Here is a 22,180-nt window from a genome sequence, read left to right on the forward strand (position 1 = left end):
TTTAGAATTTATATCGATCCAGTGGTAAAAGCAGCTGGAACAGTTATGGTCTTATTCCAATCGTAGAGAAAAGTTGGGCAGTCGACCAACCTTAATCGGCATCGTGTTTTTCTGTCTCTCCTTTTTGTCTTGATATATTCCTTTTATGTTTCCACCAAGTCTTTTGGCATTCAGCTATGGAGTATTACGGAGGCAGAAGGAGAGACGAAGAAGGGTGGGCGGGCGTCTGTTCCGTCTCGATTGTGTCGCTATGCATTAGACGTTCTCGCGTGCGCGGTATCCGATGCACAAAATGGATTGCCCTCGTTCCCTAGCGGATTCGCCATATATCCACTGCACTGTACAGTATCCCGACCGCTAGCAGCTGAGGCAATCCCCTTCATGTATTACGTCTAATAGAAGGGGCTTCTTCATATGTGTTGAGTAGACTTGTGTGTGTGTGAAAGAGAGCGGGCTCAACCAGGGTGGAAGAATGGCAGTTTTTGTTGGGAATTGTTACCGGGCCAGCAGACAGGTCGGAAAGCCCCGCAAGTCCTACTACGCAAGAACATGCTGACGAGAGTTCTACTTCTCATATTTTTGCATGTCTCATTAAGTCTTCCCCTTTTCCACACTGCTATCATGCGATATCGTGCTGAATGTTTTTTGGCTCTAAACCGATCGACCATGGAATAATTATCCAAAGAAATTAGTCTAAAGCCATAAACGTGTCAGATTCGAGATGATTGAGATGTGCCATATATACTTTGTTTTAGATACAGAGTAAACCATATCCCGTTTTTATATGGAGCAAAACTGCAACCGTCACGGTGTTTTCTAGCTACTTTTTCTATCCACAATGGAAAATATTTGTAGGCTTTCCTCATCTCTTTTCAACTTTTCCCAGAATTCTGTAGGTATGGAATATAGCTGCCACAATTTGCCAAATCAACCAGAAAGAAATGTCCGTACCCACCATTCTGCTCGCTATCATTTTAATTTAACTTTCATTCGTGTTGTGTGTGTTTTTTACGTTCTCAGAGGTAAGCCAATCACGGAAATGAAAGATATTTTGTGGGCGAGCCCGAGCCAGCCACTCCACTCTACGTTTTCACTTAATTGGCGCTCCTGATCAATTACCTGGTAAAGCGCGCTGGTTTATGGTTTTCAGTTAACATCTCATCTTGCCTCTCTCATCTGATTTTATATGATTTAGGCTACAAAAATTACAATCTTTCAAAATTAAAATGTTTACAAATCATAATCTAACAACCGGCAACGTAGCCCAATATTGTGAATATGGCCGCCGATTGTTGTTCAGTGTTTTTGTTTTAGTTGTTGGTATCAGAAGGATTTTGCAAGGAAGCATGAGCGTAATCAAGAATGACACCAACTTTAGAGGTGAGTACACGAGATTGTATTATTGAATTAACAATTTTTATTTTTTCTCTGACGAATGTCTTTTGATTGTTTGCATTTGATCCCGTGCCCCACTTGGTCCACGTCAACTTTCTGTTTTGTGTAAATGAAACAGTGCTAGCTATCCTGGCAAAGAAGAAGAGGTACAAATATTCAAAAGAAGGGAATTAGATCCAACCAGAAAAACAGCCACAGCTGTTACACCCAAAACCCCTGAGTGAGTAAGCAAAAGTTGTGTTTTCAAGTCTGCAAACAGACTAGTTCTCTTAACTGTTTCAAATGACATGTTTGGGTTAGCTCGATGCTCAGTGTAAAGATCAGGGTTCACTCTTGAAAGTCTCTCCAATAGTGAAATTCAATTCTTTCAAACATCTCAATCTGCTCTAAATCGAGAATGGTTTTAAAAGATGAATGTAATTGACACTGTGCCTTTATCTCTTCACTCGTGTGCGTCCTTTATCGAATTCACCTTTGGAACTGAAACCTACGTCACAGTGCTCTCGTGAGCATGTCAAAAGGGCAATGTCACGAGGGTCAAAATTCTCAAGAAGCCCATTTTCCATCGACATTTCTTTCTCAATGCGTGTGACATACGTGTTTCCTTTGCTCGTTTGATTTCCCAATTCAAGCTCTTATTGATTATGCAATGCGTGTTTTTAGAGCCAGTATTTTAAAATCTCCATATTTCCCCTGTATATCGTTTTATATAACATCGACTGTCCTCGGCGATTTTTTAAGGATTTTTTTCCCATTTCCCCCCCATAATCTAAAGGTTATATTTCGAGCGTTTGCTGAATGTTTCCTTGTAATGTTGGATTTTGCTAGAAAAAAACATTTGACCTTGGTCATCTGATGGGTATTTGAGTCGATTCGAAATCGATCTGCTCTGGAGCCCCCAATCCGCGCCTAAACAAGGTAGACACATCTCACATTGGCCAGTGTCTGATTATAACGTTGATCTGCCAACTTGACGTTTGAACGACGACCCTGGCATCAAGATTTGTTACCTCGCTCTCTTTCATATAGTCTCTTGATAACCCCCTTCCGGATTTCGTCTCTTTTCCCACAACGACTTTGGTTGTGCAACTTGTTCCTCCTTCCACTTTGCTGATAGATTGAAAGAGGGGCGGTTGTGTGTGCCTGGTTCGATCACTAGTCCGTGGGGCGCCAAGTGCCAACGGGGCCAAAGGAAAAACCAGCCTCAAGGTTTTTGTACCCTTCTTTCTGTGTTAGTACGAATGCATGGGTTCACGTGACTCGCACGTGTTATCTTTTGCTGTAGGGGGGGGGGGGGGGAGCTGACTAGTTGTGTTCCATCTTTGCGAGATGGATAGTTCAAATTTTAAATTGTGTGCCAAGCAGCAGCAGCAGCAGCAGAAGCGTCGTTCAATTTGTGTATCAAACTTCTAGTTGCATCACTCGATGGATCAGTGGCTCCTGTCGTGGACGGTGGCCTTGCCAGGCACCTTTTGGGCCCTGCTGATTCCGGTCGCCACTTGCGCCATCCTCATCTACGCGATTGAAAGGGAAAACAACAGCGGCAACTCGAGAGAGTATCGCCATTCGGTTCGCAAACAGCGTCAATTCGCCGTCACCTCATCATCGGTGATTGTCGTCGTGGAAGATGTCGATGTCGACGCCGCTGACGAGCTCGACGCCGCCAAGTAAGTCTTGCATGTCGTGTGTTCCGTGTCGTCTAGGCAACCGAAACAATAACAATATGACTTGTGTGTGTGTGTGTCGTGAATAACATACAGGGGACTTTGTGAGAGGCGTCCACGTAACCCCCCACAACCGTAGTTATCGGCTTTTTAAAGAGCCGGTCTCCATCATCGGATGGGACCCGCCCTAACGTACACACCCTCCCGCCTCTGTGTGGTATTGATTGTCCCGGATAAAAAAGAAACGAAAGACAGAAAGTAAAAGAAAAAAAAATGGGGAGAAAAATGTAGTTCCGCCTTAGTTTTCCACGCATAGCAGCGAATAAGAGAAAGAAATGTGTGTGTGATGACGGCGGAGTGGGTTCTACAAAAGTTGTCGCTTCCAACTTTCTCTATGTCTGAATCTAAATCTTTTTTGAGACGAAAATCCTCTTTACCAACTGCCGATGTTTCGTCAAGTGGACCAAAACGACGATGAAGAGTTCGTCGTACTGACTGGATACTTTTTCTTTTACTTTTTGAGAGTTCTTCTTCTTTATGCCAAGCTCAATCTCCTCCTCCCATTTCAATATGTGTGAAACAAGTCCTCAACCTTATATGTACTGGACGTACCACCCTCTCCACCCTCCCATCTTTGTCAACTGACAATGGCCGTTGCTACGTTACTACTATACAACTGCACACTTGGTGTGGCTCTTGTTATTGATTCGCTACCTTGTTGTGTGTGTGTGTGCTCGGCCGTTGGTGGTGGTCGCTGGATGGAAGGTGAGCTCGAAGGAGCGGGCGATGGAGAGTAAAGAGAAGAGAGAGAGAGGAGCGCGTCAGGTCAGAGCGCACCCCCTGCTCCACCCCTCGAGGGGTTTGGCTCCCAGCCGTTGCAAAGGAACGGTGCCTCTCAGTCGCTTTCGGAGGTAGCCATCCGTCAGATGTGTGTTGTGGTGCCCTCCTTTTTGTAGGTGATTGATTTTTGTTGCGTTGCGCCGTGGTGAAATCGCCACATTTTATTGTTGCACTACCCCAGTTGTTTTTCCTGGGTATTATTTGTTGTTGTTGTTGTTGTTGGTGGATCGGACGAGATGGATGAGTTTGCCGCTATGCCACCGTCGGCCGATCGGTTCGGATCGACGTCATCATCTCCGGCCGATATGCACAGACCGCGACGTCATCTGCCGTCGCCGGCCCTGGCGCAGGCGACATCTTTGCTCCGCTTGACCCAAACATACGGTGGCAGTTTTGATATTTGCGATTTGAGTGCACTGCACTTGTCGCTCACCAGTTCCCCATCGGCACCTGTCGTCTCTTCGTCTGTCCTTCATCCGTCTGGGCTGATTGGAGCGGCCGGCCGTAAGCTGCCCGTTCCGGGACGGGCCCAACACCACCAGCAGCACCACCACAACAAGATGTCGTCAGCTGTTCACCACATGAGTCAGAGCGATTTGATGATGGCGAGTGTGGCCGATGCCATGGACGAAATGGACGCGCTCATCCGCCCGTCGTCCGGATCGGCATCCGTCATCAGCGCCCGCGATTCGCCGAAGCTGTCGCTGTCGAGGAAACTGCCTGTGCCGCCCGTGTCGGCCGCAACCAAAGTTATCAACCAATCACGACGCCTTTTGCCACGACCCTTGTCGTGCGACGTGCCCTGCGTTAGCGATGCGGATATCGCCGCTGGCCTCCAATCGGCTGCCGCGTACCTGCCGGCTGGGACGAGTCAGCGAGCCAGAAGCTCTCAACTCTGCAGCCGGCCTTATTCGTTTGATTACTCTTCCGGAGCGGAAGCCGAATTGGAAGAGGCGGCTTTGCTTCATCAGCAGCACCAGCACCACCACCAGCAGCAGCAACAGCAACAGGGCGGTATTGCCGGGAGCGATCCCAGTCTTTTGTATCTGGAGACGCAGAACCGGCGCAGTTTAATCCGCCAGTCAAGCACGACGTCTTGCCCGGCTTTGGTCCGTCCTTGCGCATTGTCGCCGCGCTCGCCCAAATACCGAACGGCGGACGCTTCCTCGTTCAGCGGAAGCGTCAGCGGCGGCAGCAGCATCAATACGACCCCCAGTCCTTTGCCTCTTTTGCATCCATCCCTCTTGTCCACGACCGATCCCACTGCCTATGTCCCAACCGGAGTCCTTGTGCCTTTCACTACCCCATCACATCACCACACCGCCTTACCTTTATCGATTGGGTCCAGTCAAGCGGTCGCCACGGCTGGAGTAATAATCCCACCCCGTCCTTATTTATGGCCAGCCACGGCGGCGGCGGCGTCTACGATTGCTACTCACGAGAATCCCTCACTAATGATTCCCTCGACCGGATCGGCCTTTCGTGCCCCGCCACTCGGCCCTCAATACCGACAAGCCTCACTCTCCCTCCCGCCAAGTGGGCTCGATCCGCCGCTTGACACCAACAACACCAACAACACCACCACCTCATCCACTTCTGCTTCTACAACCACTTTGGCTATGCGTCGCCACCGTTTCCATGACGTCGGCGACGGAGGCGGCTCGTTCTGCGGTCCTTTCGGTGAATTCGCACATTACCGACTCGACATGCAACGTCCGTCTCGCTCCCGCCAGCCCGTCCGCAACAGCGTCATATTGGCGGCCAGGTAAAAACATTCAATGCTGCGGCTCCTTTTGCCTTCAAAGGCAAAACTGAATTTCCTTTTTATCAAAAAAAAAAAAAAAAAAAAAAAAAGATGCCAACCCTCGTCCGTAAGCCAATCGATCCAATTTTCTACATGTAACGTTTGAGCTCTTGGGAGGGAAAAAGATGGAAGGGAATATATATAAGAGCTTCTTCTTATTTTCCGCTGCTCTCGTTTGGAAACGACACAGACCTGAATCGACCGACGGGCACAAAGAAGGAAGACGACGTGGGGGAAAAAAGGTTCCAGGACCTCCTAGCTGTGTGTGTGTGTCAAGTTTTCTTTGCTATATCTTTCGGTTGCCTCTAGTGAAATCTCTAGTAGTAACCTTTTGAATGATTGAAACGGCGGGGAGACTTGTCTGTATATTTATTATATATATGTGTGTGTGTGTGTGTGTGTGTGGTGCCTTTCCGGCCGCCATTTCCTGATGAAAGTTCAATGAAGAGAACTAGGGATGTCGTGTGTCGTTAGCTTCTTTGATGTCTTGTCGGTGATTTTTTCTCGTGTAGCTTTTTTCTTGGAATGCACGCGGACGTGCGGAACCGACCTAGTATGACTGCAGACGAAAAGAGATCGATGGGTGAGGAGCATTAGCGGCACAATATCTAGCTACTACTAGCCGGATTGGCCTCGTGCTGCCAAATAGCTTCTTATTGATGGATGTTGATAATGAGGTGTGACGGACGTTACTCGACACCTCACGGCCATCCCGCTCTGTGCACGCGCCGTTGTCTTAAGATGCATTGTTAACCGAGGCTTTTACGTCCCGAAGATAAAAGGGAGAAAAAGTAAAGAGAGTAGTATTGAATTGGCCGTTGCTAGTCTTACTCACTCTCTCCCGACGCTGGTCGATTTTCGTGCGTCCACGGGTGGCCGACCCCGCTCCTACGTGTTCCACGGTCTGATTGGTTGCCTTGTTTCTTCTGTTGAAGGGCAAGAGGATCGAGTCCTCCTCCTTGTGTTTTGTTTGAAATTTTAGACTTTCCGTGTGTGCTCCGTCGTGATATTGTAAGGACTTTAGGATGTCTGAAAAGATCGAGAGTTGGGAGGGTATAGACGACAGGATCAGAGTGAAAGGGGGCAGGGGAAAGTATAGGCTTATCGAAACTTTTGATTACGTATCGTGTTTCTCCATGGCTAGCTGTTTTCGCCCATGCACGATAAGATCCGCCCTCCCACCCAACGCACGACAAGGAGATGATTCTATTTTCTCTCTTATTTCCCTTGTTTGTATTTGTTCTCTGCTGTAGTTTCTTCTTTGTCTCCCGGCTTTGATCAAATTGGACGGAACGAGACGGGGGGCGCAAAGCGACAGAGACGAAATGGCAATACTTGCTGCCAAAACAGATGCTCGCACAAGTTCTCGCTGCTCTCCCATGCTTCTCGCACACTTAAGGGCCGCTGCACTGCAGAACGCGATGAGTAAGATTGTTAGTCGCTAGTCCTCTTGGGTCGCATCTCATATGAAAACGTCACAACCGACTTGCCTGCATCAAGAAACTGTCTTTATCTAACTCTGCTGCTCGATGGAGTGGCCCTGTCGACGTGACTAATCTCATTGGGTAGGCGCTCACGTTCGTGTAGACTTTTTGAAACATTCCTGCCGGAGAGTCCTGCACGGATGAATGGAATTGAATAATGACGGGCGTTATTTTCGTGGTTTTTCCTTGGTTTTTTTTGTATTTTTAAATTCGTCGAAACTTGACTCTTCCCCCCCCCCCCTAACTCTTCAATCATTACTTTGCGTTTCGACATGTTGATGAACCGGAAAGCCCCCGAGCTTCCAACTCACGAGACACTATTTTGTTGTTCCGCTAGCTTTTCATCCCTCCACCCACCCCAATGTTTGTTTGTTTGTTTGCCTCTTGCTTTGTTTATAGCATCCGAATTCCGGCCGGATATACTACATCTCTGGGGAGGGTGTTTTTTTCCTTTTCTTTTCTTTCTTCTTTGTGAGCACTGTTTGTGTGTTCCTCTACATATCCATTTGTGCTTTGGGCCAATTTTCATAAATTATTTGTCGTGCATTCTGTTTATAGATGAGAGGAGGGGGAGGCTGAGCCAAACAGCGACTTCTAAATCCGCACTGGGCAAAAAAAAATGATAATAATTGTCGGGTGGAAGAGTGGCCTATTGTGTTATCTTTTTTAAGGAAAAGAGGAGAAGAAATGAATCTTCTCGGCTGCATATGCTGCGTGTAATCGATTCATCTGCCTTGTCCCGTGCACGGGGTTAAAAAAGAAAAATGAAACGAATCGGAAAGGAGATAGAAAAATGGATGGTTTGGTCCAATCGATTTGGCCATCCAAATCGATCCAAGTGTGTCATGTGGAGGTGGAGCCGTTGGGCGGTTGAAGAGGGAAGGGGGGGGGGTTGGGGTTGGGGTTGGGGGTGAGAGGAGGTGGCTGGATTGATGGATACGTAGTGCAAGCGGACGAGACGCAGAAGGGTGCTTGGCCGCTGCCAAGCCGGGCCAATTCGGAAATAGCTACCGCCTTGTCCTTGGGATCTTTTTGCGCTGTCCCATTGCGTTTATTTTGGAACGTTTTGGGGGCCAGCCATCAGAATGAGGCGGCGGCCTACATCCATCCCGACTCCATCGCTCTTTTCTAATTTCCCCTCCGCCAAGCCAAGAGAACACACAGTGTGCAGATGCTGGCCATTCTGCTGGCTGTGCATCACTAGTCGTCCGTTTTCCCCCCGTGAACTCGCATCGTGATCCGTCGTCGTCGTACACTCCGCCTACTCGAATAACCAAAAAGAAGAAGAAACCCCACCAACCACCCTCCAATCGGTTTTTATTAACATTTATTTTTGGGTGACGGGCGCGTCCGCCGCAGACACAAAAGGCGCACGGCGCGTCTAGTGATTTTTCGAATGGTGAATGCGTTAGTCATTTTTTCGTGAGCGATAAGATACGAATCGGCGGCAATGTGCACCTGCCCAGCCGACGCTTTTAACGGCACGTCCATGGCACAGCCGCTTCCGCTTTGGCCGCCGCCGCCAGTGCGGACAGAGTCGCTCGGATCGTCGACACCAGTGGACCGTTGGCTGATCAATCAGAGCCAATTCGAGTGCTGGTGGACCGTTGGTCATTCGAGTTGCGTCTTTTGGTTACCGGGAGCCGAGAGGCCGGGCAAAGTCGAACAAACGGGCGTCATTGCTGCCGCTCGTCCGTTGGTTGCCGCAATGCTGACCGTGATCTTCGCCTATTTAGTGATTCGCAATTTAATTGGATGGCACCGCAATTTACCGACGGGCGGCGGCCCGAGCGGTGCCCTGGCCGGCGAACCTTTGCGGCCGCGACGACGGTGGCGGGACGATGGGGATTGGATCGATTATTTTGCGGATGATTCGGATTCATTGGATCCTGCGGCCGTTGAAGACGATCACGATCGCCTTTTCATTGTCGGAGCTTTTGATTCGGGCCGTCTCTTGGGTTTGCCCGCCGAGCCGGCCCTGTGCGTCGTCACGTATCAGGAAGAATTGGAAGAGGCAGAAGAAGACGTGTCGATTCAACTCTGCGATGTGACTTCACTTTCGTCGGATGGATGTTGGTCCTCGTCTGGCGCTGCCGAGTCATTGGCCGTGACTGGGCGAGAATCCCCACTCCATCCAACTCTTTTGATCTGTTCCCCGTTGACTGCCTGCTATGTCTGCCGGCCTGATGGAAATAACAACAACAATAGCAGCAGCAGTAGTGCCAGTACGAGCGACTCGGATGAATTCGAATTTCGATCGATTTCGAGCGCACGATCATTCGCAACGGCCTCCTCATCCATGTCGATTTCGTTTAGCGATGCCGTGTCTGATTGTTCATGGGAATTCGAGACTGCCAGCAGCGGGTGAGTTTGGTTCCTTTGGCTGGTTCCCATTTTGAATTTCAAATGGAACATAATGGATCGATTCACAACAGCCAACATTCGATCCGGCATGTTGTTGTATATATGTACTCTGAGTCCGATCCCAGTTTTCTTTTGGCTGGATGACATCCGGGTGGCGAAGCGACGATGCGACAAAGGAACGCCTTTTTCCCCCACTACACACACACACACACACACACACTCACATCTCTCGCTCTTGTTTGTATCGATTTGTTGAGTCGACGACGTCCTCTACATGTTTCCTTGACGCTAAAAGTGACGGTGGTTGTTTGGGCTGGTCGCGTTTTGAGTCGTGACAATCCCACCTGCCGCTGTTTGGATCCAGCGGTTCTGACCTTCGCTTTGTTGTCGTTTCGGGTACGACATGACCACGGCTGGCGGGCTGATGGGTAACAAGGCGAAGCATAACCAAGTTATCGATTGATGGAATTGCTTAAAGAGGCGGACGTCGAGGCGAATTGTGTGCGGCACGGAGCGGGGGGGGAAATGAGGTTAATGTTGGATGATAGCAGCGTACACCACCACCATCAGAGATAGCCGATTCAACGAATCGCTGCCCAGTCTCTCCCCCTCTCCCTCCTTAGCTGATTGCTATCCCTTATCACGAAAAGCTGATAAGGCCAACAGCTGATTTGTGATTAAATGATGTTCCATCCGCCTTCCCGTTGCCCAATCACGAGTTGAGCGGCTCATCTGACGTGATCATCGCCGATCTCTACGCGTTTTTTTTTTCTTTCTATTCTTGCGGTATTGATGATGTGTATTGGTTTTCTCTGTGGCTGTTGTAGGAACGATGTCAAAGGATCCATTTCCGAAACGCTCGACGAAGACGAAGAGATCCTCGGCTCCGATGATGACGAACAAGAAGATCCAAGGGATTACACCAAAGGTAAAGTAAAGCAAGAAGCAGAGCCAGAGCTTTTGTGCTTTTAATGTCGGGTGGTGTGTGCGTGCCCAGCTGGTTGGTTGGTAGAACATTATCGATCAGCATCATTGACTCTTTTTCTTTTTTCTACTCTATATCTTTTCTGTTTTCCCCTGTGAATCCTACCTGATCCAGCTTTCAAGTTTGGGCATGCCATTCCATCGATTTCTACTCCAGGATATTCCCTGCGGATGCATTTCATTCGATTCCTTTTCAACTTTCGTTGTTCTTGTCGTTATTTATTTGGTTTTCTTTTTTGTTTCTTTCATTTTTTTCCAGGTGGTTACCATCCGGTGAAAATCGGCGATCTCTTTCACAATCGATACCATGTCGTGCGCAAGTTGGGCTGGGGCCATTTCTCCACCGTCTGGCTCTGCTGGGACTTGGTGTCAGTTATTATTTCACGATCCTATTTTGATTTCATTTTCCTGATTCGGATCATGTCTGGTTTTCGTGCTGCCATTTTTTCAAATTCTCATGGCTTATCCGTTTTCCTTTTTATTTATTTATTTTCATACAGGGCGAAACGGTTTGTGGCGCTCAAGGTGGTCAAGAGCGCGTCGCATTACACGGAGACGGCGCTGGACGAGATCAAGTTGCTCCGCTGCGTCCGCGAGAGCGACGAAACGGACCCGAAACGCGAGAAGACGGTCCAGCTTCTTGATGATTTTAAGATCAGCGGCATTAATGGCACGCACGTCTGTATGGTCTTTGAAGTGCTCGGTCACAATCTTCTCAAACTCATCATACGCAGCCAGTACCAAGGCATTCCTCTGCTCAACGTCAAGACCATCATCCGCCAGGTTTGACATCGACGCAGTCATGTGGAAGATTATCGATTTCTTAATTGATTGTTTTCTTCTCGGTACAGGTTCTCGAAGGTTTGGACTATTTGCACACCAAGTGTCGCATCATCCACACGGACATCAAACCCGAGAACATTTTGATTTGCGTCGATGAGCCATTCATTCGGAAACTCGCAGCCGACGCTACCCAGTGGCACAAGATGGGCATGAAACTCCCCGGTTCTTTAGGTATTATTCCCAGCAATATCTTCATGTGAAATTATACGTTTTTGGTACGTGTTGGCTCTCCTTGGCGTTTCTGGTCGTCGTCGTGTAAACGGGACGTGCCGATCTCGTTTGGCTAAGCCATTGGAGTGGTTCATTTGTCGTTCTCGACTTTCTTCTTCTGTTGGTTCGTTTCCTTTGTCTTGTAATTTCTTTTGTTCCCTTTTAGTCGTGGGCAGACGCCTGTTGTTGTCGAGTGTTCATAGCGTTTCCACCGTCTTTAATTCTTTGCTGCTTCCTTACATTTGCAGTGAGTACGGCGCCCAAAGAACTGCAGTCTACCAATACGACCAACATGTCAAAAAGCAAGAAGAAGAAGATGAAAAAGAAGGCCAAAAAGAAGGCGGAGTTACTGGAAAAGCAGCTCCAGCAATTGGAGGAGCTGGAAGAGAATCTCCAGATTAACGGTATGGAATTCCGTCCGTCTCTTTGAATAAAGTTCCATTTTCTGGGCATTTAAGGGAGAAATTTGCATTTGCGAAACGAAACGCCGAGTTGGTCGCTTTTCCTACTCTTTGACACTTTCCGTCTTGGTATAGGGAAATAAAGTTAAACTGAAAAAAAATGGTACCGGCAGAATCTCAAGGAACAAATGCCTCAATTCGCCCCGAACACGGCAATTGCACGCAGCACATCGATCTCTCCGAGGTCTTTTGTGCTGCGTTTGGGTTCCGCGTTTATGCGCAACGCGGATGGGGCCGCTCTGCAACTGGGCCTTCCATGTCTTGAATATTTACATTGCATTTGCAATTCATATTTGTCGCATTATCTCTCCATCTTTCGCTAGTTTTCTCTTGGCGACTCGTAAAACTCTTGACTTGCCTGTAATTGACTTGTTGACGAAATTTCTTGTTGTTGTTTTCGTTGGGTGGACCGTAATGATATCAGGATGTAAAGAGACGGAAACAAACGGAACGAGCTTGCAAGCTGCGGATGAAGCGTGCGCGGCGAATCTCACTCTCAGGAACGGTGGATCCAACAGTAAAATCAAAATTCCATTCATTCAAGTTAGCAGTGAACTTATTTGTTTTTCTCTCTCTCTCTTCCAGATGTAGAACATCGCAAGAGTTTTGCGGAGATGACGGAGGCTCAAGTTCATCCGGCTTCGTCTGCTTCCGCTCCCGAGGGCTTCCTTAACCCTCAGGATAATCCGAACGACAACGAGAACTCGACGACCAGTACGTGATTTCTTCATATTTTGATGCCAAGATTTGGGATTAATTTGTTTCCAACACTTGCAGGTGAAAGCGGAATGCGTCGCACGTCTTCGGTTCCAGATCAACGGTCGTTGCTGGACAAGAGACCAGATCCCGTCCGAGAAGTCTGGCCTGACATGTTGGTGAAAATTGCAGATTTGGGCAACGCCTGCTGGGTGGTAAGTAAAGAGAAATTGGAGCCTGTGGGTCGGTTGCTGAAACTCTTTTTCCTATTTTGTCGAATAGCATCACCACTTTACGGAGGATATTCAAACGAGGCAATACCGTTGCCTTGAAGTTTTATTGGGTGCTGGATACGGGACTCCGGCCGATATTTGGAGCACGGCCTGCATGGCGTTCGAGCTGGCCACCGGTGACTACCTGTTCGAGCCGCACTCTGGCGAGGATTATTCAAGGGACGAGGATCATTTGGCCCACATAATCGAACTTTTGGGTGATATTCCAAAACAGATTGCGGCTTCTGGGAAATACTCGCGGGTCTTCTTCAACAAAAAGGGTGAGACGGATGAACGCGCGTGCGCTGGAAGATGACGAAATGCTCATTGCGTTTTGTTGATTGCAACAGGAGAATTGCGGCACATCACGAAGCTGAAGCCGTGGGGTCTCTTTGAGGTGCTAACGGAAAAATACGAGTGGGATATCCAGCAAGCGCGGGACTTTGCCGAATTCCTGTATCCCATGTTGGCGTTTGATCCGAACCAGCGAGCGACGGCGGCCGAGTGTCTACTTCATCCGTGGCTTACGGGCGTGCCACTTGACGGCCATCAGCAGCAGTTGCAGGCCGAGCGCCGTCAATGTTTGTCGTTTGTTCACCAACCGACCGAAGAGGTTGGTGACTTGGACGATGAGGTAAAAACGTTTTGCCAAAACCATTCCATGACGACAAGTTGTTAATTGTTCCGTTTATAAAAGGAGGAGGATGACGACGACGAAGATGAGGACGATGAGGATGACGATGAAGATGATGACGACGACGACGATGATTCGCCTCGGCAGGTCGTCGTCCCTTCATGACAGTCTTCCGATTCGACCGCAATTCGTCGCTCACATTGATCAACCACCCGACCACTTCTCCATCATCCCACTACCCCACACTAAACACATAAAAGAAACACGTAACCATCATCTCTCATTCATTAAAATGGTCCTGAAATTATTTTTTTGGATTTTTGATTCCCATCCATTCTTCCAGTTTGTTGACTTCATCTATTCCACCTTAACTTTCATGAAACACAGTCCCTGGGCAGGGAGAATCATATCCATTTGATGAGAAAACAAGCTGTCCCTCCACTATCGTTCCCTCCCATTCTCGTGTGTTTTCGAATCAAATCAGATTTAAAAATTTTTATTTACACAATTTGATGGGAAAACAAGACAGGCCCTTGCAAATGGAATTCCATCACTATTATATCACCAGTCGCTTGGTCTGCATTCATATAGAAACAATAACAAAAAACGGGAAAAGTTTGCCATCACGAGGATTTCCATTCCGATTGCGGAATGCGTTGCGAAATTTGATTTGCCGATCACGAGACTCGGCGTCCATTTGACCCGCTGGAGCCGTCGTTGGCCGATTTTTAATTTATTTTCTTGTGAGTGAAAGGATAGCCAACGCGTGCGTCTCGCCCATTTAGACATTGAGACAGCGTCGCCCGGATGTTTGAAAAAAGAGAAAAGCGCCGATTAAATTATTCTTTGAATGTCGTCCCGACATTCCAGACCGCCGTGACGGTACTCGAGATGGCATGACGTGTCTTGAATTTGATCGTCATTTGTTCCTTTTTTTTTGGGTCTTGTCTTTTTTGTTAATGAGCAAAGTTTGGAGACTTAACGAACTTGGGTGGCACGAGAGGTGGGTGGTGTGAGGCCCTTACCGGTCGTGACAGGAGACATTAGGGAATGGTACCTTATGTGATACGCCGTCGTCAAGGTCGATTTCTTCAAATTTTTTTCCCGTTTAAAAAATGTCTTTATTTTAAAACCATCTCGTTTAGCCTGCGGGGTAGGGCGTGGGTAGGGGGATTTCACGTGTCGGTCGAAGAATCCCAGGGCAATATCTATCTCATTGAAGTGGGTGATTTTTCTTTTTTTTTCTTTTGCATATTGATGTTGATGCGTGATGTCGGCAAGTTGTACTCGAAAAGGTGGAAGCAAAAGACATTGGTAGTAAATGGGTCGCGCTCGATTCGGTTAGTAGATTGACTCTTGTTGCTCTCTCCTTGTACACCACCACCCACTCTCTACCCCCTTCCTCACCCAATGTTTATTATCATTTCAACCAATTAAGTCATTGTAGACCTCGATTGAAGACAAGTGAAGAAGAAGAAGGAAATTGTTGATTATCTTCCGAGTGCAATCTACGGTTCTCTTGTATCTTATGTGACGCAATCAACTCACCATCCCTCCCTCGCAGTCTGTCATCTTTATTATTTTTTTCTATTTTCTGTAATTGAGACGTCGATCAGGAGGAGAAGGTGAACGAAAATGGTTCGAAAAACAGACAAAAAAAAGTTTTGTTTGAGTTTTGTGTATGGAATCCCAACTCCCCTGAACCTTATTGTCGTCAGTGGCGGATTATGTCACCAATCCTGTAAAAAAAAAAAAACGAAAAAAAAATAAAATAAACCCCATGTTTAACTTCTGGTTTTCTGAATTTGTAATTCCGATTGTTGTAACTTGTCCCCCTTCACCACAAACGACTGACATCGATGACATGAAACTTGGTCAAATTTTTTTGCAAGAGAAATGAACCGAGAAAACTGCAACCGAAGTAAAAACCTCTCGATTGTTTGCCTCCGCTTTCCTGTAGTCTTTACTCAAATGTTTGTCTCCTCTCTTCCATCTGCCTCTCCCGACCCCTCCATTGGCTGTACAGATTTGAGTGGAAACACGAAAAGAAAAGAAAAAAACACTGGAATCAATTTTGGTCCTGAAATAGTTGGGAACAATGGCGCGAAGCGAAATACATCGGTATTCTCGTTACTTTTCATTATTGCATTTTGGTTGAGTCGAGTTTGGAAGACACTTCATTGGCTTCATGTCAGCCGTCATTTCCCATTGGTCGTCAACTGGATCAACTTTGAAATTTGTGGGGACGACGAGAATCAACAGTTTGCCAAGCGAAAATCGGGAGAGGATGTGAGAAATTTACGGAAACCGAGAGAGAAAATGCTCTCGAAGCTGCTGATCTGAGTAAACAAGTTTGTTTGCTCATTCGTGAAACCGAGGAGCTTCGAGGTAACAGGATACGCGACGAGCCCGCTGACGAAGACCAAGTGACGTCCAGTGAAGGATCGGCTGCTGCCGTAATTAGTCGCCACCCACCTCGTCACGTTCCGTGATGTTGAGGAGCTTCAACAGAAAAATCAAATGTTGCTGACCACCCTCCGTGAAGTAACCGAAAAACAAGACGCTGCTAGCTAAACAGAGTGAGATTGATACTAAAACCGCCAAAATTTAGCGTGCATTGGAAAATGCACTGACTGAAGTCGAACACCTTCGAAATACTCGAAGGAATAAACTTTATTAAGCAGAGATACATTTTTTTCATAGAAGCCTAAAGATCAACGTACCATCCACAATTATAATTTTGAAATTTCAACAGGAAAAATAAAGTCAAGACTATCAGCAAACTGCTGAAGGCATTCAGAGTGTCGCATTTAGTGACGTGAGTTACGTTGAGATAGCTCAACGACTTTGTAAATATCAAAATTTGGAATGCTACAAGGTACACTAAGTTGTACTTGTTCAAGTTCGTTTTTTTCGAAATCAGTTTGACTTGCGCTCATCGCTCTTATCGCATCTTATGTAACTTACACACAGACCTTTTGCGGTTTCACGTTCACCGCCAGCCCGAGGGCGATTATGGGGTACCAAATGATCATTTTTTTTGAATTTTTTTTCTAAAAATCGATTTACAATTTGAAATTGAAAATCAATTTGAAAAACGCTTTGCAAATTAAAAACGAAGTTAAAAAATTAATTAATATTGAAACAAATCTCGAAATTAATTTCAAAAATCAAAATAATTTTGAAAGTAAACTCAAAAATAAAAATCAAAAAGTTGTCGCATTTGAATTTGAAAACCAAATATGAATAATGAACAGAAAATTTAGTTTTATTCAACTGGTCAGGACGGTGGCGCCACGAGGCGACGTCTAATGATATCTATCTGTTGCATATGCGGAATAAATCCGCATTCCGCAATACGGCATAGCAATAGAGCGTGTCTAAGCATGTGAAGCTGCTGACACTGCTAGCAGCTGCTAGTTCTTCCATGGGCATGGAGAGACCTAACCTCTCCATACCCCCTGGTTCTTCTTCTTCGTATAAAAATGGATTCTTTTCAAAAATTAAATTCATTTTTCAATTTCAAAATGTGTCATGAATATTATTTTTTATTTGAAATAATGTTGTTTTTTCATTTTGATTTTGTTTCCATTTTTAATTTTAGAGTTTACTTTCAAAATTATTTTGATTTTTGAAATTAATTTCGAATTTTGTTTCAATATTGATTAATTTTTTAACTTCGTTTTTAATTTGCAAAGCGTTTTTCAAATTGATTTTCAATTTCAAATTGTAAATCGATTATTAGAAAAAAAAATTAAAAAAAATGATCATTTGGTACCCCATAGGCGATACTACATGTTAGGAATATTCCATTCCAACAGACGACGACGAGATCCGGGCGCCGCATAACAACACCGGCGCATCTACGCGACTATTGCCTAGGGGGCCCCCGATAGGTGGCCCCAACTTCGCTCATTATTTCCATTCCTCCCAATTGCTTATTCCCCCCATTTTCTCTGTACAATAATCAGTGTGTTAAAATATACGAGAGGAACAGGACACGGTGATTCGTGTCTAATTTATTCAACTTCGAAAACTGTAAGTAATCGGCCCGACACGCCGAACATCCCTTTTACATTTTCTACATGGTCCTTCGAAACCGTTTAAGTGAACCAACGTGTCCTCCCTCTCAAATCAACTCACTCAAACTCAAAATTGTGAAGCCGGTTGGGGCTACACAATTCTAGACCCCCCAAACGTTATTTTTTGTTCTCTCTTTTTTTTGTTGTTTTTGTGTGGGTAAAATTTGCCCGAATCAAACTTCTAAATTGTAAAATCAAAAAGACGTAAAAAAGGGGGGAACCTATGCCCAAAAATCCGTTTTTTTCTCTCCCAATTTTTTCTCGCACTTCGTTGTCAGGCAGCCTGAGGGGGCGGCCATTGACCACGCCGACCCAAACTCAAGCCCAAAGATCGGCCTAAGCCTACTAATTGGGCACTCATCTCTTCTTCCATCTATTCGCGTATCGTCTTCCCGTGTCCATTTTCTTTCCTTTTTTCTTCTTTATTGTTCCGAGTCAGAAATAATATTTTTTCTCTCTCTCTGTCTCAACATTATAGAGGAGCCGAAAGGTCTCCAAATCATACAGCAAAATAGGAAAGCGAACGCAGAGGATCAAGAGGGCGCTGCTGCGCAAAGCGGGGCTGCTGCCAGCGTGGGTGGAACCGCCACCACGTCCACCACCAAGGGAGCCGATCCCGCTCGAGCAGCTACCACCAGGTGCCCTAGTGCCTCAGCTAGCACCGTTTTTGGAAATTGCTAGGAGGCACCTCAACGTGGAAGAACTTGCCGACGCTCTCCGCCCGAGATTTTGGGGCGACATACGCTACCGGCCAGAAGAGGAACCGGCCCCACAACCGGTTCCACCACCGGCTCAAGAGTTACTGCCGGTCGTGATTGAAGAACCGGAAGCTGATCAGGAGCCAATCCAGGCACCTCCGCCCGACATTCAACAACGCCAAGTACGATATCGCGAGTAGCACGTCGGAAGGGGTCTACTCCGGCGCGTAGTCTATCTTCCGGAGAGACAGGAGGAAGCAGCAGCTGCTGCAGCCCCAAAGGAAGAGTCAGAAAGCGAGTCGGAGGAGGACGGGATCCAGCTGTGCCACGAAAGCTCGTCAGAAGAGTCAACGGACACCAGCGACACGGACGAAGACCGGCGCCATTTTGAAAGGGAGTTGGAGGCCAATCCAGCTCTCAAGAGAGCCTACGCCAGGAGTGAAGAAGCGAGGAGGGTACGAGGCCGCTTCAACGCCCGTCCGGGCCACCTCTGCACAAGAAGAAATACCAGAGGAAGGGAGCAGAGGAACCCAACCATTTAAGTAAATCTAATTGTATTCTTGAACATGGCGGCTCCAACCGCTAAATACAATGATTGAATGAATATTCTCTGTCTTTCTGTCCTTCCTTAAAAAAGAAAAAGAACCCTCTTACATAAGGATCCCGAGAAATCGGTGCATCCAAACGAAAAAAAAAAAAACCCTTTTCTCTCTATCACGCTCACTGTAGTGGCACGCCGCAAGGGGCGCCACCAACAAAAAAAAAAAAGAAAATCTATTTCCGCTCACGCTCAGTGTAGTGGCACGCCGCAAGGGGCGCCACCAACAAAAAAAAAAAACTCTATTTTCATCTCTCGCTCAGTGTAGTGGCACGCCGCAAGGGGCGCCACCAACAACAAAACAAACCAGCTCGCTTAATTGAGTTGACCAGCCCGGATTTTTGGAGGAGCCTGGGTATAACCCTAGCTCCAAATTCAAATCGTTTCTTCTTTTTCAGATACATCCAAGGGATTTCAAACAAAGTGGAAACAAAAAACGGAAACTCATCCGTTCCACGAACCCCCAAGGAAAACAGGAAAAGGAAACGGGCAAATCAGTCGATAAGTGATCGAAAAAATTAAATTAATTCTCTATTTCATCCTTTTTCTCCAGTCAACAGCTCTTGAAGAGCTACATAACAAGGAAGAATGGTTCAGCAATTGAAGAATTCAAGGTCAGGAACTAAAGGCCACATGACAAGATCAATAGGCCTGATCAACGGATACGCCAACAAAGTGATGAACCAACAAGAGGCAAACAGTCTAGAGGTCCTAGAAGGAAAATTGAAAGGTCTCTACGAGACTTACGTGATCGCATCAAGGGATATTTTGGAGAAATTAAGAGCGACCAAGGCGACGCAGGAGGAGCTTGATGAGGAGCAGACCATCACGCTCCAAACTCAAGAAGAAGTACTTGGAGCAAGAGCAATCATCAAGCAGAAGAAGCAAGAATGGTTGGATGATGAAAGAGACAGACGACTGTTAACGCTCCTCCAAGCATCAAATCAAGCGTCCAATCAAGCAGCTAATCAAGCAACAAGTCAAGCACAGATGGCGCAAATTATTGCACAAATCATGGCGGCCATTCCGGCACCTCCCGCGCCAGTAATCAACGTGACAGCAGCACCAGCTCCAGCTTCAGCCGTACAGTCGATTCGATTGCCGCAGCGACAAATTAAGCACTTCAAAGGAGACGTACTGGAATGGACCCAATTCTGGGAATCCTTTAACGCAGCTGTCCACTCTTCATCTCTTTCAAACGTCCAAAAATTCGATTACCTCAAGGAATATCTTAAAGGTGAAGCGTATCTCTTAGTTAACAATCTTGAATTAACAGATGCGAATTATCAAGTCGCCATCGACGAACTAAAAAGGATGTACGGGAAGACGGACGTTCTAATCGACGCGCACATGGAGAAACTGGATACCTTGCAGCCCGTAAAGGACGGGAACGACGTTCAAGCTCTAAGGAATTTCCAGCTGAATCTCCAATCGCACATATGCGCGTTGGAGACGTTAGGAGTCCCCACAACCTCCTTTGGCGGACTCCTCGGATCAATATTAATCAAATTGATTCCTTCCAGGCTCCAGCTGGAATGGGCGAAATCGGCAACAAACAAAACCACAGACATCGACATGGTCATCAAATTCATTGGAGAACAAATCGATGCAGCCGAAAGGTACAACCGGATCAAAGGGGTGGAAAAGGAAAAATCATCTCCAGCTCCTAAACAGCCCAAACCAGCAAATCCATCGCCAGCAACAGCATCACAACTGGCAATAGGAGCCAAATCAAGCCCAGCCCCTCAGGTCAAATCCTCCTTAAAAAGTAAAAACGTTAAATTTAACCTAAGCTGGATTGTATGTGAAAGGCCCTGCATTTTCTGCAGCCAAATTCACTGGCCGACAAAATGTCCGAAAGGACTGGCGGAAAGGAAGAAGATAATTTTTGATTTAAAAAGGTGCGTCAATTGCTTTGGATCAAAGCACGAGCTGAAGGATTGCACATCCACCCGGAACTGCAACAAGTGCGGAGGAAGACACCACACCTCTCTCTGCGACAAAGGAGACGTCAGGGTCTCCAACCCAACAACGGCAGCAAGCATCATGGCCAGCAGTCCAACTACAACAACTACAGCCTGTGCAAGCACCTTTGGACAATTGATGCTGAAAACGGCAACAGTTATCATCAGCGGCCAGAACGGTAACGAAACAAGAGCGATTTTATTTGCAGACGACGGGAGTCATCGTTCCTGGGTGTTGAAATCACTCTCATCGCAACTTAACATGAAGACAGTAGCGGTAGAAAACATCAGCACAAGAGTGTTTAAGAAAAAGGAACCCAGCAAGCCCGAAATGACAAAAAACGTCGAAATGCAAGTAAGGGGCACCTGGAAAGGTGCCCCAAAAGTTACACTAATGGCTTTAGAATCAGATCATATTGCAGATACCGGCCCGTACGTAGGATCCGAATTTGCAAGCAGCCTCTGGATCCAAAACGAAAAATTGGCCGACGACAGATTCGAGATGGCACACACCGAAGAGCAGCCCCTACTAACACAGCGATGTACCATGGATATGACTGAAGCGTACTCCCAAGGATAAGGGAGATACAAACAGCATATCCATGGGATGCTTCATGTTTATCCTTATTTCCCCTTCCCCGCACGTACCATTTGTATGTCCCTTGAATATACCGGTTTGTGTATACACAGTATCCTTTAATAACATCCATCTTTGGATATGATTTCTGTCAGAGATTAAAAGATAAAAGTCTACCCCGAGACTTGAACTACTGACCTTCAATTCCGTAGCTCACCTCTCTAACCATTTGACCAACTGTTCGTACAATTTAGGAACAAACGTTTGGGAGTAATGGAAATTGAGATATTTTTTACCTTTTTCGTCCACTGTGTACCTAATATGGTTATACTGTGATGCACATTCTGTGTATGTACCAAATGGTATCACAACAAAATCATACCCCCGAGTATATTACTTTGATGTACAATCAGTATGTTAATGAATATACGCTTATGGATCTACGATGAATATTCTTTATTTGATCCCATCCTAGATCCGAATAAATTTATACCTACGCTATACTACCGCCCCACAATTGCGACCTGGATCTATCCATCCCATATTTATCTACATCTTACATAAAGAGGATGGGCCGTGTTAGTAGGGGCCAATTGGAATTTTAGTCGGA

General features: G+C 46.5%; 1 protein-coding gene across 3 annotated transcripts; it reads left to right on the forward strand.

Moving 5' to 3' along the window:
* Positions 1–1,269: 1,269 nt before the first annotated feature.
* LOC124313846 (SRSF protein kinase 3-like) lies at positions 1,270–15,784 on the forward strand. Of its 3 annotated transcripts, XM_046778663.1 has the most exons (13): positions 1,270–1,380; positions 2,809–3,062; positions 10,379–10,479; positions 10,795–10,903; positions 11,036–11,318; positions 11,387–11,549; positions 11,837–11,992; positions 12,474–12,566; positions 12,635–12,763; positions 12,827–12,960; positions 13,028–13,298; positions 13,368–13,651; positions 13,715–15,784. In XM_046778663.1, the coding sequence occupies exons 1-13, from the start codon at positions 1,363–1,365 to the stop codon at positions 13,814–13,816; spliced, it is 2,097 nt and encodes a 698-aa protein (XP_046634619.1). In that variant the 5' UTR covers positions 1,270–1,362; the 3' UTR covers positions 13,817–15,784. The 3 variants fall into 3 exon arrangements, with proteins under 3 accessions (XP_046634619.1, XP_046634601.1, XP_046634609.1); XM_046778645.1 differs by lacking the exons at positions 1,270–1,380; positions 2,809–3,062 and adding an exon at positions 3,135–5,664; XM_046778653.1 differs by lacking the exons at positions 1,270–1,380; positions 2,809–3,062 and adding an exon at positions 8,387–9,551.
* Positions 15,785–22,180: the final 6,396 nt, after the last annotated feature.

The sequence above is a fragment of the Daphnia pulicaria genome, chromosome 1 (genome assembly GCF_021234035.1).
Source record: "Daphnia pulicaria isolate SC F1-1A chromosome 1, SC_F0-13Bv2, whole genome shotgun sequence".
In the NCBI taxonomy this organism is placed as follows: Eukaryota; Metazoa; Arthropoda; class Branchiopoda; order Diplostraca; family Daphniidae; genus Daphnia; species Daphnia pulicaria.

Coding starts and splice junctions, on each gene's coding strand:
- LOC124313846 (XM_046778645.1), top strand. CDS start 4,136: ATGGATGAGTTTGCCGCTATGCCACCGTCGGCCGATCGGTTCGGATCG. Junction 11,319..11,386: donor TCAAGACCATCATCCGCCAG/GTTTGACATCGA, acceptor TTCTCGGTACAG/GTTCTCGAAGGTTTGGACTA. Junction 13,299..13,367: donor GGTCTTCTTCAACAAAAAGG/GTGAGACGGATG, acceptor TGATTGCAACAG/GAGAATTGCGGCACATCACG.